The sequence below is a fragment of the Microcaecilia unicolor genome, unplaced genomic scaffold (assembly GCF_901765095.1).
Source record: "Microcaecilia unicolor unplaced genomic scaffold, aMicUni1.1, whole genome shotgun sequence".
In the NCBI taxonomy this organism is placed as follows: domain Eukaryota; kingdom Metazoa; phylum Chordata; class Amphibia; order Gymnophiona; family Siphonopidae; genus Microcaecilia; species Microcaecilia unicolor.
This window is the reverse complement of record NW_021963271.1, coordinates 32,290-46,521: the sequence shown is the minus strand read 5'-3', so window position 1 is coordinate 46,521 and position 14,232 is coordinate 32,290. Positions and strand designations below refer to the sequence as shown.

Here is a 14,232-nt window from a genome sequence, read left to right as displayed (position 1 = left end):
TTGGGCATTAATCTGATCATGTAAATTAGATGCCTGAGAATGGCCCATATTGTTTCAGATCCACTTCACTAAATAAATCTGGGAAGACCTTGAAAAGGTTTTGATTTTTTTCAATCGAACATGAAAGTAAATTCAGATTGTAAGTTCAGTAATCTGCAACAAGCCCAGCTCTCTTCTTACTCAGTCACAGCTGACTTTACATATCATCACAGTACCCTGTCTATGAGGAAGGACAACTCCTCTTAAGGAAACAAGTGCACTACCAGGGACTACCAGGTTCCTGGGACAGTTTACCTGGCCATGCCTTCCTAAAGCACTCAGACAGAGGGGCCAAAAACTGAGACCAACAAACCCCAATGACCCCAAATCCAGAAAAAGGGGAAGCATCCCCCTAGCCAACCCCCCCCCCCCACCTCCCCAAAGGAGGAAACCTACTCACCTCAGATTGCAGATACAAAATGCAGTCCAGGGACAAATGGCTACCATTTCTACTTAAATTAATTAAATCACAGCAGGAATAGAGACTTCCCTAAGGGAGCGCTTTTGTCTCTGGAGAGAGCCCTGAGCACTCTCTGTGGCTTCATGGTGTAATCAATACCATCCCTGTTGCACATGGGGCAAAAGGAACTGGCAGCTGTGTTTTTGTGCCAGAACCAGCAGGTCCCACAGTCCCAGCTAGCATGACCGAAGCTCTGGAGAGAATTGCACTGGTGCAGCTAGAGGATGCATCGCCCTCCCTCAGCTACTAAAGAGGCAGAATCAGCTACCCAAGGTCCAACTACAACATGCCTGTCACCTGCTTGAACAAGGCTTGACAGGACTGTTATGCCACTAACATGCAGTTCTGCCTCCCCGTTCCTATCATCCATTTATTTTTTAAACTGTATTCTTGTCAATAAAGAAAGAGGGCCAACCTCTAATGCTCACTGCCCCAGTGGAGAGGAGTGGGGACAGAACTTACTCCCTCTGTATGCCCCACAGGCCCCAACACAGCGCAAAGGCCCATAGGTTGGGGCTCCAAGCCACTGAGGAGGAACTAACAGCCCTTTTCTACCTCAACCAGTGGTCTGGCCGTGGGGAGTCCTCCAGCAAGACTTCAACCAGAGAGCCATAGCCTGAGGAATGCAGCATCTGGCCTGAAAGCTAAGACAAACTGCTGTGTCAGTCCACCTTCACTAACTGCAGAGCAATACTAGAATATTCCTGGCTGTACCATGCTAATGATGTCACCAGAATCTTCCATCTGCTAATAGGTGGTGCTAATAAGTGGATATAGCCCATAAGTCTGGATTGGTCTAGCAGAATAAGGAGGAAGGTATTTTATAAAATCTGCTACTTATACATTTAAATGTCAGCACTTACAAATGCAGGTTGCAAAATCTCATGCCTACATGTGTAGGTACCAGCAATTTAATGTACAGAACCCCAACTGATGTCACTCTGTTTTTCAAACTTCTATTTTTGTAAAATGGCTGTTCCTGCTGACCAGGCAACCAAATACATGTACTCTCTCATGCCCATATAAGTATTTTACAGAAGATGACATGTTAAATGAACCTTTTGTAAAATACATTGCTCATTGTAAATGTCTCTACTTGAATAAATCATTTCAACCTGGATGAGTTATAAAAAAAAGACTAGGTTTCACATCTGCCAGAATAAAATTAAACCGTGTAGGCTTTTCACCTTTCAGTAGCAAAAATGACCTGCAATAAGTCAACTGTAAAATCAAGTATATTACTCATATGTATAAATATAACACATACCTGTGTATTCTTCATAACATTCACACGAATAGCCACCTTCTCGGCTGCGACAAAGGCCATTAATGCCACAAGGACTGGAGTAGCATAGGTCAATCTCTGTTTCACAGTAGTCACCAGTAAATCCAGGAGGGCATCTACACCTCAATCCATTGATGGGATGTATGGGACGAAATAAAACTGTATTTGAACTAATGAAAGGAGCAGAGCTGTCAAATTTTAACACAGATACACACTTCATGTAATTTTCACAAGGTTCTCGCAAACAGATATTATCATCGAATGGCAGGACACGTTGAGTGGAGATCATAGTTAGCAGAGTTCTATTGAGATAAATTTGTTCCTGGAGATCTTCAGAATGGAAGAACTTATTTCGTACTCCACCAGGTAGCAAAGCAGAGAAGGTCACATTTAAGATGTTGGAACTGACATCTGTGTCGTTTTGTATGTTGAAAACAAAAATACCATCCTTAGTAGTAGACAACACTGTTGCCACACCTTCCACAAAAAGTGAGAGAAGAGGGGAGAGGAACTTCTCCTGGGACATGTTTTCCAGTCTAACAGTGATGCTGTTAGTCAACATATCATCAGTAATGATGGTTACACGAAGGGTGCAGTATGCAGTCACACTGTGAATGCCATCTACAAATAAAGAAGAAAGGCTGGAGTCAGTCCTAATACTGCAACTATAACTTTCCTAGAAAGAAGAAGTTAGTCCATAATCCATAAACCCAAAAACACAAATACTATAAAGTTTTTCAAAGCCAATATAGCTATACATAGGTTTGCAATACAAATCAACAAGTTCATCAAGTAAACAGAGCAAGAATTTTCATGTTTGAAGATCATGTATTTCAAGTTAAAAGAGTCTGTGATACAGCATTTTCTGTAAAAAGTTCCCTCTGTTCACATTTGATTCATCCTCCCCACCATAGCATTATACCCTCCTGCTATCATGAGTTCTCCTTCCCAGGAAACAGTTAACCAAACACATACTTTCATACCTTCAAAAGCATAGCATCATCTACCCCTAATCTTACAAACATCCCAAACCACTCCTACCCTTCCATTCTGATGTCCAATTTGACAGGCTCTTGTTTATACTGTTATTACATAATCTATATCGTCTACAATATAATATTCTAAGACTTATGAACATGGGAAGTCTGATAGTGGACAACAGACATCTATAATCATTCAGATGTTATTTGTAGGTTTTGCCCTCTTTCTTTAACAAGAAGACAATGAAAATTCTGCAGTACAAACAATTTAGAGTCATATCGGTCCCTTACATAAAAATGTGTGATGCCTTTTATTGGACTAATAAATGCTTTATTAAATGTCCAGAATGATGAGTATAATAGCACTGCGTCTATGCTGAATTTAAATATCATGTTTAGTTTATAGAATTTACTCAACACCTCTTTGAGGGGACCCCCTCTCCCATCAAAGCTGTTTACAAAGCTAAAGGAAAAACATCCATAGCAGTAACTAGGTTTACTTGGGTTATTTGTGTGTGTAAACTTCCATAAGGATTCTAAATAAGGATTACAGAAACTGTAAGAAAAAAGTGTAACATTTTTGCTTGTGTGTTTAGTTTAGTCTTTTGAGTTACAAAGAAGAGTTGATGCTGGGTACTCAGTTTCAGCAACTTTACTGGTTTAGAAGGCATACTAGAAGACGGGAGCCTCACCTATCATCATCTGTCATGTGTTGAGAAAGATATGTTTCTTTGAGTGATTGCGACCTGATGTTTTGAAAGAGGAGTAGAAGGTTTGGACAAAGAATCAAGATCAGGTGGTCAGAGCGTGCGCGCGCACACATACACACACACACACACACACAGATGAGTGGAAAAATGAAAGGCCACAGGAGTTCAAACACTGCCCTGACCCTCTCTGGTGTGACCTCAGTCAAGTCACTAGCTCTCTGGGCTTCTGTGTACCCAGCTGTAGCTGCATCATACAATCATTCCTTAGAACCTGTAGAGATCAAGCTTCAACACAAAACCACAGAGATCACTCACACCACACAAATGCATGCATGCCTGCCTCAAATGAAATTTCAATGAAAGGAACTAAAATAACCTACTCTATCAACTCTTCAATAACATCCAAATAGTGAAATAGATAAAAGTAGTATCTATATAACTCTAGTTAACTGTTTTCCAACTCTGCCCAGAAGGCACAACCCCAGTCTGGTTTCGGTAATGAATATGCATGAAAGATTTGTATATATTGGGTCTCCAATGTATGCAAGTCCATCTCTGGAATATTCACTTCAGATATCCTGAACACCAAATTGATTAGGAATGCTTCCCCGAACTAGTTAAAGAGCATCCACAAAAATTTGTATTCATTACTTTCAGTTACTTATTGTAAAAATATCTACTGTATCTGAATGTACACCACTTCAATAGCTTTTGAACTATCAGGCAGTATATAAGAAATTAACAACAACAAAAAAAGTATATGGGTTCCAACAGAGCTCAGTTAACAGCTGTGCTTTCCCAGTAAAACTGGATCTTAAAATCTATTTGATTTGAAAAACAACAGCTGAATTTATCAACACAGAAAAACTGGTACGTCAGTTACTCCTTAAGTACACACCAATAACGTTATCAGCATCTAGAGAATGACATAAGTGTTTCTCTTGGTTATGCCTTTAAGAATCTACAGTACTCTGAAAGCTGCATTCCAGAGCTGCTCATTGTAGGGCTATTGCAGCTGTTCTCTAGCATCATAACCCTTTTTCCTCAATGCTACCCATTCCACAGCTGTTACTCACTCGCTTTGCATTCTATTCCTCCTCCTGGCTTGTCTTGAAGCAGCCACTCAAGTCGGTGAAAGGAATACAAGATAAGTTAGAGTAAAACCAAATGTGTTTTAAGCTGCCAAGAATCCCTGCCACTAGTCACCTGCTCAATTCTGCCCTACAATTACTACAATGAAGCCAAGAAATTTGTGCCACCAGTGAATTACTAGGCAGTTGCTTTGAACTGAGGAATAAAGACAACCAGCTGTAAGCTCACTTAGTTTCATGATATTATTAAATATTGCTTGATCTGTCAAACCCTAAGATTCTTCCTCACTGTTGTATTATTTTGTCGTACTAGGAGACAATCAGCAAAACACTTGCAGCAGCCCAAACACTGAAACCACCCCCCAAACCAACAGCATAGGTACTACTGTTCCCTTTCTCCTGCTGTCACTTACTTCCACCGCTGTCTTCTTCAACCTGTGTTAGTGATCCAGTAGTCTTCTGGATTTGCCAACACAAGCGGGCTGAAGGCGGAAGAAGTAGGAGTATGGCAGTAGTACTGATAAGTCAACAGTGGTACTAGTATGTTGGGCAGAGGTCAAGTACATGAGTTTCCACATCCTGGCATGCTCTTCATTGGGTGCTTGCATTTCACACTATCTTTCTTGCCAATATACACTACTTCCTAGTAAGCAAATTAGATGAATAGATATTTTGTGAAAGTTGCCTAATTAGGGCAATGTGCTTTAACACCACTCCCTCCCCCCTGATTTTATAACAAATGTGACAGAGATATAAAGCTAGATTTAGTTCTGCTGTTTTTCTGAGAATTAAAGAAAATACGTCAAAGCTGATCACCACCGCCAAAATTATGCCAGCATATTCAATAAGGACTGGGTAGCAGCATTAAATATCCGGGTATGTGCAGATGGCCAGCATTTAAATGTTTAAGTTAAACTGTACAAAGACAGAACCGCATAAATAGCAGTCCTATTTGCCCGGTTAGCTTATCCAGTTAAGTGCAGACTCTACCCTGTTTCCACCTCAAGACTGCCCACACAATAGCCAATTTTGGCTCTAGCAAGTTACAGGGATATTACCCAGATAGTGCTACTGAAGTGCCGCTGAATATTCCTCAAGAGCTCAAACAGCATGAGTTAACTGGATAATAGCCTCTGTCATCCTGTTAACTCACTTTGAGTATTGACCACACTGAGGTTTTTGCAGGTACAGTCATCATTTCCTTTTATATCACAATGGACTGACAAACTGATATTCTTCAATATATTACAAGACTTGAGGACCTGCATATGTATACCTTGGCGGGGAGGGGGAAGGGGAGACATAATAAAGACGTTTAAATGCTTGAAAAGTATCAATACAAATCTTTTTCCAGAGACAAGGAAGCGGTAGAACTAGAGGACATGGATTGAGATTACAGGGTGGTGGTAGACTTAGAAGTAATGTCAAAAGTACTTTTTCATGGACAGGGTGGCGGATGCCTGAAATACCCTCTTGGAAGAGGTGGTGGAGACAAAAATGGTGACAGAATTCAAAAACGGCCCCTATATGGTAAAAGAATGGAATAAAAACAAAAACTTCTCAATGTTTAGACAATTCCAGTAGTAAGCCAGTACTGGGCATATTTCTATGGTCTGTCTCAAATATGGCAAAACAGGGCAGACTTTTATGGTCTATCTCTCAATTTTGGAAGGGCAGGAGTGGACTTTGAAGGGCACTCCAATGACTGGGAAATAGTAATATAGCCATGGGGGGGGGGGGGGCTTGCCAGCCTGGGTCCCCAAATTGGATTTGGGCCCCCCAAGGTCTGCTGATTTGGCTGGCAGGGATCCCCAAGTCCCTGCCAGCAGAAGCCTCCCTTCAGCACTGTTCGTTACCAGGCTGCCTGCCCTGCTTCCTCCCACCACGCATATGCTCAGTTTTAGTGAAATTGAGAGTGTGCCCCACAGGGAGGGGGAGGGGAAGAAGCAGGGCAGGCGGCATGGCAGTGAACAGCACTGGAGGAAGGCTTCCGCTGACGGGCCTTGGTGACCCATATGTGGGGTTGTGGAGGCGGAAGGAGAGCAGAAGGAAGGTGGGGCAACATTTCCCCTCCTTAGGCTCAGGCCTCCCTCCAAAACTGAGATCTGGCTATGCACCTGCTAGGATGCAGGACTAGTGCTAGGCAGACTTCTATGGTCCATGAACCGAGGATAGCAGGAGCAGATCAAGAAATACCGTATGTGTCACCCTCACCTAAGGGTCGATGGCAAGTAAAATGTCTGTTTACAACATTGTTGGATTGCTGGTTTATAAAAGTACTGACAATACCCCTCTGAAGGGACACCACCTTGTAGTGGCGGAGGGGCTTCTGTGTTTCAATGACTCAGAGGGCTATGCTGAAGGGTTACCCATATCAGACAGGCCTCTGAGGAGAAACCAGACAAAGAGTGTCCCAAACTGGGAGAGTGGTAAGATGGCGACCTGAAGTTCATATGCCCAACGGCCCAGTTGCCCTCTGAAGTTTCGTATTCTTTACGTAAATTTCGTCTCTGCAATTGCAGCTACTTTAACTGAGAGGAAGGGGACAACCGGCGGTCAGCCGCTGATGGCCAGCGTTTTGTCCCCTGAGCAGCAAGTGCGGGACCACTGCGTGACGAACTGCCCACAGATGAAAGGGTTGGCGAGTCCTTTGATTAGCGCCGGCGAAGGAGCTACATATAGAAAAGAAGGGCTTTGGTTCTTATAGCCCTTCTCCCACACATTTATACCTCAACATTTGCAGCAAGCCCTCCTCACTCCCCCCCCCCCCAAAAAAAAAAAATACCCACAACAAGGAAATAGAAGTGGCCAGACCCAAGAATTACAATGTATTTAAATAATAAATCTAACCTAATCTATATTGGTACAAATAGAGGGGACTTATTTGATGAAGTCCTTTAATGGTAGGGGTGTCTGGTGTGTAATGTAGGAGAGATGCTAAGCTACATCCTCCCGCCTGTGACTCCTCCAGGTCGCACCACTGAGGGTCCAGGTCTACACCAAGCCACTTCCCCACTAGACAGGCAGCCAAATAGTAAGTGCAGAAATTTGGGACTTCTAACCCACCAGGGAGTTGCAAGGTATTCAAGTTAATCCATGGTACCTGTCTACGCTACAAAAAGAAGAGAACGTACCCACACAATAAATGAAACAGAAACAAAAAAAAAAAAAAGATTTAAGGCACCATAATCCAAACCTTTTTTAAACCCAGCTAACCGATGTTACCGCATTCTCTGGTAATGACTTCCAGAGTTTAATCATACTCTGAGTGAAGAAATAATTTTCTCAGATTTGTTTTGTTTACTATTTAGTAGCTTCATTGCGTGGCCCCTAGTCTTTGAATTTTGAAAACAATAAGCAACCGATTCACATTTACCCATTCCACAGATCTCTATCATATCCCTCCTCAGCCATCTCTTCTCCAAGCTGAAGAGCCCTAGCCTTTTTAGCCTTTCCTCACAGAAGCCGTCCCATCCCTTTTATCATTTTGTTGCCCTTTTCTGTACCTTTTTTAATTCTGCTCTCGCTCCCTCTCTATCATATATATATATATATATATATATATATATATATACACACACATATACATACATATTTTATTTATTTAGTACATAAGTACATAAGTACATAAGTAGTGCCATACTGGGAAAGACCAAAGGTCCATCTAGCCCAGCATCCTGTCACCGACAGTGGCCAATCCAGGTCAAGGGCACCTGGCACGCTCCCCAAACGTAAAAACATTCCAGACAAGTTATACCTAAAAATGCGGAATTTTTCCAAGTCCATTTAATAGCGGTCTATGGACTTGTCCTTTAGGAATCTATCTAACCCCTTTTTAAACTCCGTCAAGCTAACCGCCCGTACCACGTTCTCCGGCAACGAATTCCAGAGTCTAATTACACGTTGGGTGAAGAAAAATTTTCTCCGATTCGTTTTAAATTTACCACACTGTAGCTTCAACTCATGCCCTCTAGTCCTAGTATTTTTGGATAGCGTGAACAGTCGCTTCACATCCACCCAATCCATTCCACTCATTATTTTATACACTTCTATCATATCTCCCCTCAGCCGTCTCTTCTCCAAGCTGAAAAGCCCTAGCCTTCTCAGCCTCTCTTCATAGGAAAGTCATCCCATCCCCACTATCATTTTCGTTGCCCTTCGCTGTACCTTTTCCAATTCTACTATATCTTTTTTGAGATACGGAGACCAGTACTGAACACAATACTCCAGGTGCGGTCGCACCGTGGTGCGATACAACGGCATTATAACATCCGCACACCTGGACTCCATACCCTTCCTAATAACACCCAACATTCTATTCGCTTTCCTAGCCGCAGCAGCACACTGAGCAGAAGGTTTCAGCGTATCATCGACGACGACACCCAGATCCCTTTCTTGATCCGTAACTCCTAACGCGGAACCTTGCAAGACGTAGCTATAATTCGGGTTCCTCTTACCCACATGCATCACTTTGCACTTGTCAACATTGAACTTCATCTGCCACTTGCACGCCCATTCTCCCAGTCTCGCAAGGTCCTCCTGTAATCGTTCACATTCCTCCTGCGACTTGACGACCCTGAATAATTTTGTGTCATCGGCGAATTTAATTACCTCACTAGTTATTCCCATCTCTAGGTCATTTATAAATACATTAAAAAGCAACGGACCCAGCACAGACCCCTGCGGGACCCCACTAACTACCCTCCTCCACTGAGAATACTGGCCACGCAATCCTACTCTCTGCTTCCTATCTTTCAACCAGTTCTTAATCCATAATAATACCCTACCTCCGATTCCATGGCTCTGCAATTTCTTCAGGAGTCTTTCGTGCGGCACTTTGTCAAACGCCTTCTGAAAATCCAGATATACAATATCAACCGGCTCCCCATTGTCCACATGTTTGCTTACCCCCTCAAAAAAATGCATTAGATTGGTGAGGCAAGACTTCCCTTCACTAAATCCGTGACTAAACTTATACACAATATTCGAGGTGCAGTCGCACTATGGAGCAATATAAAGGCATTATAATATCCTCGGTTTTGTTCTCCATTCATTTCTTAATTCCTAACATTCTAGAAAGGAATGTCCCACTTGCTCCTCTAAGCAGCACAACCTTAGGCATTCACACAGTTATCAACTAGTTTGCTGGAAAGGTCACTGCTGGAGTACTCAACTCAGTATGAGATGAGTTACTGATTAACAAAGCCATTCAGAAGAATGGGGCTTACAATGCTTTAACTATTCCCTAACAGATAGTCTGGACTGAAGCACATATTAAAAGGAGATATTAGTCCATAAAAATGACACTTAAATTTTAAATCCATTTTAAACACACAAAACAGATCCTAACTACCAAAGTCATTTAACAAGGTAGGGTTTTGCCCATTAGTTTTTTATTATTATTATTATTATTATACTATTTTGATTGCTACCAGAGTTAAAATTCTTAACAGCGCCAAATGTCAAACTATATTTCTTTCCCAAAAGCATAAATCTTGTACTCTCAGAGACCGATGCACAAAAATGATCGGGCTGGCAATGTGAATTTTTGATTGGTTCCAGCTGGTTTAGCATGGATGATACTCTGCGGGAGATGCACAAAGGAGTTTTGTGGGCTGTGTTACGATGCGGCAGCAGACAATGTGAATCATATGCTAATACACACTTAAATGAGCTGATTAATATTCAAAGTGCAGTTCGTGGGATGAAAAGCCGTTTACAAGCAATGCACAGAAAGGCCCACCTACCTTTTGCGATGGAAATTTTTTCGGGTCTGAAGCAGACATAGTTAGCTTCTGGATCGGGCTCATCAGTGCTTGTGCCAACATTATTGTTAAGTTCCGGGGGGAAACACTGCAGCCTGATTTTATTTTAAAAGTGTGTAATACTTGTGTGTGAACAACAGAAAAAAAAAGTCCTTGCTCTAGCGATCTTTGTGCTAGTGACAGTATCCAGTACTGAGTGGATGGTCCCGCAGGTGCCATTCACCAACTCCCAGCCTTTTCCTGGGCATAATGCTTCTGCACACAGCATTATGCCTTTCCTGCTGCTTTTCCTTGGGTGGGCTGCCTTCTGCACACAGCATCATGCCGCCCCGATGCAGGGCTCACTTACCTGGCTCCTTTCCCATGGAGAAATGGATCCAAAAACAGCAGGCAGGTTTTGACCTGATGTGACTCCAGTTTTGACACACACGGCTTTCATACACACTGTTTAGATGTGTGTATGAAAGCCGCGGGTAGCATTTGGAAAAAAAAACAAAAAACAAAAATGAAAGCCATGGGTATCACACTGAGCATGTGCAGAGCAGCCATGCTTAGCAACTGACTGTTCAGTACACATGCAGCTTGGCAACTGGCTTTCCCCCTACCAAGCTGTCACCAACAATAATGTGACCAATGATATGCCCCTGCTATCATGCCCAAAAGGTTACATACTGAACCACAGAATTTGTGTTTTGTTTTGTTTTTAAACAATGAAACCAGAAACCAGCAACACAGCGCCCAAGAAAACAATATGACTTAACTCTTGAAGACACAGAATACCTAAAAGGGAGGGATCTGGGCCGGTCCGGAGGGACTAAAGGAAAGCAAATTAGCAGGTAAGGTCTAATTTCTCCTTCCTTAGCGTCCCTCCGGACCAGCCCAGAATGCGACTGATGGGAAACAACAAAGGAGTAAGATTATGGGAGGGACCCTAACAGCCCCGCCGTCAAAACATGTGCCCTAAAAACAACTTGCTGATGACTCAGGAGGTCCAATCGATAGTGCTTTGAAAAGGAATGCAAAGAAGACCAAGTCGCCGCCATACAAATGTCCTCCAGAGACACCAGACAACGCTCTGCCCTCTGGTAGAGTGAGCCTTAACTCCTTCCGGAACAGCTTTCCCAGAAAGGTAAGCTGATGCAATAATTTCCTTAAGCCAACGAGAAATAATGGGCTTAGAAGCCATAAGCCCTTTGCGTGAACCTCCGATGAGAATAAACAAATGATCAGACTGACAAATCTCCTCTGTAGACTTCACATAATGCTTCAGAACTCTTTTGACATCCAAACGCTTCAAGAGACGCTGCTCCGCCGACCCAAAGAAAGAACCTAGAACAGGCAACACCACTGGTTGAGATGAATGAAAACGAGTCAATACCTTGGGCAGAAAAGAAAGAACTGTTCTTAAAACCACTTGATCCAAGCTGAAATCCAAAAACGGAGACCTACACGAAAGAGCCTGCAACTCTGAAACTCTCCCAGCTGAGGCAATAGCCACTAAAAACAATGCCTTCAAGGTTAAGTCCTTCAAAGTACAAGAAGATAAAGGCTCAAAGGGAGGCTTGGTAAGAACCGAGAGTACCAAATTAAGATCCCAGCGGAGAAAAGAACAGCGAGATGGAGGATGCAGGTTAACCTCTCCTAAAAAACAGAACACATCCAGGTGGCTAACCAGCGATCTTCCTTGAACACAACCTCAAAAACACGACAGAGCTGCAATCTGCACTTTAAGAGAGGCCAAAACAAGGCCTTTGTTGAAACCACGCTGCAGAAAATCCAAAATTTGCAAGACGGACACGCAAAAGGGAGGTATCCCGAGCTGCTCACACCAGGCCTCAAATATTCTCCAGGTCCGAACATAATTCAAAGAGGTAGAACACCGATGAGAGCGAAGCGGATGCACAGAAGAAATAAATTAAACCAACTAAAAGAATTACAGCAAGAAGTAGAAAAAATATAAAGAATCCTATATAATAATTTGCACCTCCGTCTGGATTCGTAACACACTTCCCATTGGTCCACCCTGGCGATGATGTATCAGTGAGAGGGAAGGGAAGCCAGCACCAGCCAGCGGAGTTGAGTAGAGAATCGCCCCCGCCTCCCTTCCCAACCCCCCATCCTCCCTCCGAGTTGCAGGCCCCCCTCTCCTCCTCCCCCTCTCCTCCGAGTTCCATGCTCCCCTCCCTCCCTCCCTCTCCTCCCCTCAGAGTTACAGGCCCCCTCCCCTTGCAGTTGCAGGATGCCCCCTCCCCTTCATGTTACAGGATGTCCCCCTCCACCCCTACTGGACCCAACCAGCCCCAATCATCGTCCCCTCCTGACTTAAAACCCAATCCGACCCCCTCCCCAATATTAAAAAAAAATGTCTAGGGCACCCCACCACCTCCCATTACCCCTCGCTCCCTGCCCCAACTTAAAAAAAATAATAATAATAATTCCCAAGTGTCTAGTGGACCCTTTCCTCCTACTCACCCCCCCCCCCACCCCGCCCAACCTGACTTTGTTTTTATTAAGTGCCTGGTGTCTAGTGGTGACCCCTTACTTAGGCCTCCCTCCAGATCCACTCCTGCCTCCAGCGCAATCCTCTTCAAAATGGTGATGCCCTGCCCCGTGTGGTGCATCCTGGGATGTACTGGGCAAGATCAGTCTGCCATAAAAAGGAACTCCACCCCCTCTAGCCTGACAAGCACAAGAGAAGATGGGAATAGTCGGACATGACTCCGTAAGCATCTTAATTATTCAAAACAGTGACATACTAAGTTCCAAAGTAAAATAATGCAAAAAGGTTGCTTTGGACTAAACAGTCCTAGCAATTATCAGCTGAAGTTTCAACAACAATTCCTGATTTCTCAATAGACTGTTAATAAACAAGAAACATTTTTCTGAATTCTGGGCCTAACAGCAATACAATGAGGAGCATATCTATCATTATCCATTTAACGCTGATCTAGCACATAAAATCAAGCATCAAACCACATCCAATTCCTGCCTACTAAAATAAAAAAAAAAAAAAATAAGATAAACTTGCCCCTAGGGGGGGCATAGAGGTAAAAGGTACCAATACTTGTGCAAACTGCAGCCATGCCAGGAATTAAGTAAACTTAGAAGACAAAGAAAACTCTACTTAGGGCTATTTTTCAAAGAAGGAAAAGGACTAGAAAAAAAGGTAGCAACCTGTCAAACAAAAATTCAAGCAGCAGCAAAAAAACAGATATAAAATTACCACACCATGGACTTCAAAATAAGGAATGCCCACCAGACTCCACAGAGAAAGAATTACTAAGATGGTCCCATGCGATGACAACGCAGGAAGCTCTATGTATACAGTTCAATGCTCTAGAAAGTTAACATTATCTCTATTTGTGACAACTATATATTCTGCTTGTCCTCTGAGAATAGAGACATATGCAGAACTGTAAAAAAAAAAAAAAAAAGTCAAAAAAGAAACAAGGCCAGAAGGGAAAGAAAATATCCAAGAAACTAAAGGTATTTTGCACATCTAGCTAGAACTGCCGCTTTAATTATACAAGTCTATCACTGCATTCTTTAAAAGCAGCAAGTCATTCAATATCATCAAGTGTTTCAAACAATTCCCCACTGTCCCTCAAGGTCTCTGAACTACATTAAGCAAACAAGGTAATAACAACAATATTTTCCTAACTCCAAGATACAGGTCTTCAGGCTGTGGAATTGCCAGTACTTAGGCACATATCCAATACACAAAAAAAATAATGGCACTCCACTGTAAACAATGGAGAAGACACACTCATTTCCCTTACTTAAGCTACAGTAGATAAATGGTAAAATGTCAACCTCCTAGGCTGAGTGCTGTACATAATTGTCTAGTTAACATTTTAAATAAACTATCAAAGCTGAATCAACAGTGCACTTTGGACTTATGA

General features: G+C 42.7%; 1 protein-coding gene across 1 annotated transcript in view; it reads right to left on the bottom strand.

The window, feature by feature from the left end:
* LOC115459128 (cadherin EGF LAG seven-pass G-type receptor 1-like) overlaps positions 1-14,232 on the bottom strand; it is a gene marked incomplete at its 5' end in the record, with an annotated part of 112,262 nt that overhangs the window by 69,485 nt on the left and 28,545 nt on the right. Inside the window, one exon of the mRNA XM_030189000.1 lies at positions 1,767-2,405. Coding sequence (XP_030044860.1) covers positions 1,767-2,405 — 639 coding nt within the window. The remainder of the gene's footprint in view (positions 1-1,766; positions 2,406-14,232) is intronic.